The sequence below is a fragment of the Terrapene carolina genome, unplaced genomic scaffold, assembly GCF_002925995.2.
Source record: "Terrapene carolina triunguis isolate 2854851 unplaced genomic scaffold, T_m_triunguis-2.0 Scaffold718, whole genome shotgun sequence".
In the NCBI taxonomy this organism is placed as follows: Eukaryota; Metazoa; Chordata; order Testudines; family Emydidae; genus Terrapene; species Terrapene triunguis.
In genome coordinates, this window is record NW_020665069.1 from 1 (window position 1) to 4,377 (window position 4,377).

Here is a 4,377-nt window from a genome sequence, read left to right on the forward strand (position 1 = left end):
GTCGGGACGCGAGGGACACCCCGAAATATCGGGACGTCTGGTCACCCTACCTGGCTCCCAGCCCCCCCAGAGAACCTGGGCATCCTGGCCCCCGCCTCCCCCGAGAACCCAGGCGTCCTGGCGTCCCGGCCCCTGCTCTAACCACCAGCCCACACTCCCCTCCCCGAGCCGGGGAGAGAACCCAGGAGTCCTGACTCCAGCTTTCTTCCCCTCGCAGCGGTGGCCATGGCAGCCCCGGCGGACTTGGACGATGCTTTCCTGCGGGAGCTGCGGACCCGCTACGAAGCCCACGACCCCGTCACGGCCGCCGCCCGCCTCCAGGCCCTGGTGGACTCGGTCAACGCCCTGAAGGCCGACGTGGCTGTGGTGGGCCGCCGGGGCGCCGGGGTCACCACGCTGATCCACGCCCTCGTGGGAGAACGCCCCGGCCTGGACAACGCCCAGGCCTTCTTCCAGCAGGCGCCGGAGCCCCCGGGGCAGCCGGCCGGCTACACCCACCCCACCTACCCCAACCTGGCACTGTGGGATCTCCCAGGCTTCCAGGAGCCGGAGAAGCCGGGCGACTACACAAAGCGGCTGGGGGACCTGGGGAAGTTCACCTGCCTGGTGCTGGTGGTGGCCGAGGGAAGCCCGGCAGATCCCCACCTGCAGCTCCTCAAGGCCTTCCAGCAGAAGCGGAAGCCCTACTACGTGGTGCGCACCAAGGTGGACCTGGACTTGCACACGGCCAAGCGGCGGTTCCGGGCCCAGTACAACTCGGCCGAGGCGCTGGCGCTGGCCCGGAACGGGGTGGCCGAGGTGCTGGCCAAGAATGGGCTGGAGCCCAACAGGGTTTTCCTGGTCTCGGCCCTGGAGACGGACAGGTACCAGTTCAGCCAGTTCCAGGACAAACTGGAGGAGGAGCTAATCCAGCTGAAGAGGTGAGCGGGGCGGGGCTAGGAGCCAGGACTCCTGGGTTCTCTCCCCAGCTCTGGGAGGGGACTGGGGTCTAGCGGGTCAGAGCAGGGGGGGCCAGGAGCCAGGACTCCCGGGTTCTCTCCCCAGCTCTGGGAGGGGAGTGGGGTCTAGCGGGTCAGAGCAGGGGGGGCCAGGAGCCAGGACTCCCGGGTTCTCTCCCCAGCTCTGGGAGGGGAGTGGGGTCTAGCGGGTCAGAGCAGGGGGGCCGGGAGCCAGGAATCCTGGGTTCTGGCTCTGGGAGGGGAGTGGGGGAAATTTTACAGCACTTTGAAAAATCAGCTTTTTAACAGAAACTGCAGTGAAACTTCCACACTGGGTATTGCGGGGCCCCATCACACTAAGTGCTGCATTGTGCCGGGCGCTGCATAGACCCCGCCCGAGATCAGGGGCTCCACTGTGGGGTGCTGCATAGACCCCGCCCAAGCCCCAGTCCCTGCCCCACATCCTCTAAGAGGTGGAGCTTCCATTCTGCATAGACAAAAGAAGGCTCCTTCTCCCACATGTTACAGGTGGGGAAACTGAGGCCCAGAGAGAGGCAGTGACTCACAGGGTGTCTGGGGCTGAGCTGGGACCAGACCCCAAGTGTCCTGGGTTCCAGTGACACCAGATACAAGCTTCCTCCCTACCCAAAGCTCAGCAGAGGGGCTCCAATCCCCCCATCCCGTCCTCTCTGTGCAGGGCCCACGACGGGGAGCTGGAGGACCTGAGGGCTGTGAACACGAGGAAGATCCAGGAGTTGTACCAGGCCTGCGCCATGGGGGGACTGGCAGGGGTGCCTGCCATCATCCGCTCGGCGCTGGAGGAGCCCTCGCAGATCCGGCTGGACGTGGCGGTGCTGGGGGAGGCTGGCTCGGGCAAGTCGGCACTGGTGAACGCTCTGAGGGGGGTGGGCTGCGGGGAGCCAGAGGCAGCACCCACGGGGGTGACGGCCACCACCCGGAAAGCCACAGCTTACGCCCACCCCACCGTGCCTGGCCTGTATCTGTGGGACTTGCCGGGAGTGGGGGTAACGGAGGAGGACGTGGGGCGGCTGGATCTGTCCCGTTACGACTTCTTCCTGCTGACGGCCTCGGAGCGCTACCGCCACACCCAGAGCCGGCTCGCCCGGGCCATCAGCGCGGCCGGGAAGCGGTTCTTCTTCGTCAGGACCAAGGTGGATGTGGACGCCCAGCCCGGCTCTGAGCCCGGCCCCGAGCCCAGCCCCTTGGAGGAGATCCGGAGCAGCTGCGTGGATGCCCTCCAGAAGGACGGCGTGGGCTCCCCAAGGGTCTTCCTCGTCTCCAGCCTTCTCCGCGAGGCCTACGACCTGCCGGCCCTCCGAGCGGCCCTGGAGAGCGACGCCCCAGCCTTGAAGAGGGAGGCACTGGAGAAGGCCATCCCTGTGGCCTTGAGCCGCCTGGTGAGGAGGAAGAGCAAGGCGCTGATGAAGGACGTCTGGGGCAAGACCTTGAAGAGCTGCCTGTACTGCGCAGAGAAACCTGGGCCGGATGTGGCCACCAGCCTCGTCGACACAGTCTCGGCTTTCTCCATCGAGCTGGGCCTGGACGAGGAGTCCTTGGCCCAGGTGGCCAAAGCCACAGGGAAGCCGGCCGGGCTGCTCCAGGCCGAGATCCGCAGCCCCTGGGTCAAGCGGCTGGACCCGGAGCAGGTGCTGAAGCAGATCACTAAGCCAGTGCCCTTCTCCTCCCGAATGTGGAGCTTGGTGTCCTACTGGGGCCGCGGGGCCGAGGGGCAGCCCGAGATCTCCCTGGAGGCCACCTACAGGCTGCTGACACAGGCCCTGGCAGAGATGACGGAGGACGCAGAGCGGATGCTGCGCCAAGCCTATGCCAAGGAGTAGGGGGAGGGGCTGTTTGTAGAGTGTTTCCTCCCCCAGCGCGGAGATGCAGCCACCTCTGAGGCGGGCTCGGGGGCTGTTTATGTGGGGATCCCTCTCCTGGCGCTGAATTACAGCCCGGGCGGCTGTGTGACACAGGGGTTGCTGCTGCATTAGAGGAGTGTGGTTATATAGCTGTGGCATTGCATGTTTTTTTCCTGTGTCCTGCACTTGTCAGAATAACATGCGACCTGCCCACCTAGGGGGCGCCCTGCTGGGCTCAACGAGGCTGATGTTATAGCCAGGGACACACACACTGGGCCCTCCGCAGTGCAGACTTTGTATTAGTTCTTTCTTGTCTGTTTTCCTTCCATCAGAAATAAAATGGAGACCCGGACAGGACCTTTGCTCTGTGTTGATGGGAAACTCTGATGATGAAAGCGCGGCTGCTGGCTGGGCCACGCTGGGGCCAGCCCTACCTGGGAGAGGAAAGGGGGCGCCCTTGCTGACCTCCACCCTGCAGCACAGCACTGGATGCCCCACTGCACCCTGGGAATTTGAGGCTCTGAACACCCCGGTGCATTCTGGGAATATGGGGCACTCCACTCCCTGGTGCATCATGGGAATTTGAGGCGCTGGACACCCCAGTCGACCCTGGGAAGTTGGGGATCTACATGCCCCAGAGCATTCTGGGAATTTGGGGCTCTGAACACCCCAGTGCATTCTGGGAAGTTAGGGCTCTGAACACCCCAGTGCATGCTGGGAATGGGGGGGCTCTCCACCCCGTGGTGCATCATGGGAACGTGGGGTGGTGGATGGCTCTGTGCTCGCTGGGAATGAGGCCTCTCCATGCCCCGGTGCACCCTGGGATAGCATGGTGGGTCGTCTCCCGCAGGAGCCCGCAACCTGGTGCTGCCCCTGAATTGTCACCCCCCCCCCCCTCATTGGGGAAGCGTCCCGGCGGCCTGCGCATGCGCATCATTGTAGTGCCCCTCCTCCCAGTATCACGCATGCGCAGACCTTTCGTCGTAGCATCGTTGCTGCGACGCATTGAGCGGAACCTATACGCATGCGCACCGTCGGACCCAGCGGCACACGATCTAGGTCGCGCATACGCAGTCCACTTCGCCACGCGCCTCTCCCAACGCGCATGCGCCTGCCGCAGTAGCGCGACGCTGGGGACAGAAGGACCCCGCGTCCCCCCGTCTTTTGGGTTGCCCTGATGAATGCCTGATTAAAATTGCTCATATCCGGGGGCGGGACTGGGGGAGGGAGCCCAGATGGGGGTAAAAGGGGAAGGGAAGGGAGCAGTCCCGGGGGCCGGTAGTTTAGATCAGGCGCGGGCAGGGGCAGCCCCAGCGGAAACAGGGAGGGGTCCTGGCTGGGTGGGCCTCGGAAACAGGAAGGCGAAGCAGGCGAGGGAGGAGAAGAGAGAGGGAGAGAGGTGAGGGGTGACAGGGGGATCTCCATGGGGGGTGGCCGTGGGGGGAGGGCTGGCTGAGGGGGCTCTCCATTGTGGGGAAGCTGGGAGGTGGGGGGAGGGGTGGCTGGGAGGGGGTCTCCATTGGGGGAGGGGTGGTTGAGGGGGGTCTCCATTGTGGGGA

At 65.1% G+C, this 4,377-nt stretch overlaps 2 protein-coding genes across 2 annotated transcripts in view; both read left to right on the plus strand.

Annotated features, from left to right (window-relative positions):
* Positions 1–219: 219 nt before the first annotated feature.
* Positions 220–3,162, plus strand: LOC112123313 (interferon-inducible GTPase 5-like). Its single transcript, XM_026660170.2, has 2 exons — positions 220–920; positions 1,636–3,162. Exons 1-2 carry the CDS (start codon positions 226–228, stop codon positions 2,795–2,797), a joined length of 1,857 nt encoding a protein of 618 aa, XP_026515955.1. The 5' UTR covers positions 220–225; the 3' UTR covers positions 2,798–3,162.
* A 1,008-nt stretch (positions 3,163–4,170) lies between these two features.
* LOC112114214 (zinc finger protein 576-like) overlaps positions 4,171–4,377 on the plus strand; it is a 3,059-nt gene continuing 2,852 nt past the window's right edge. Inside the window, exon 1 of the mRNA XM_026660171.1 lies at positions 4,171–4,217. The gene's annotated coding sequence lies outside the window, so the exon portion shown is untranslated. The remainder of the gene's footprint in view (positions 4,218–4,377) is intronic.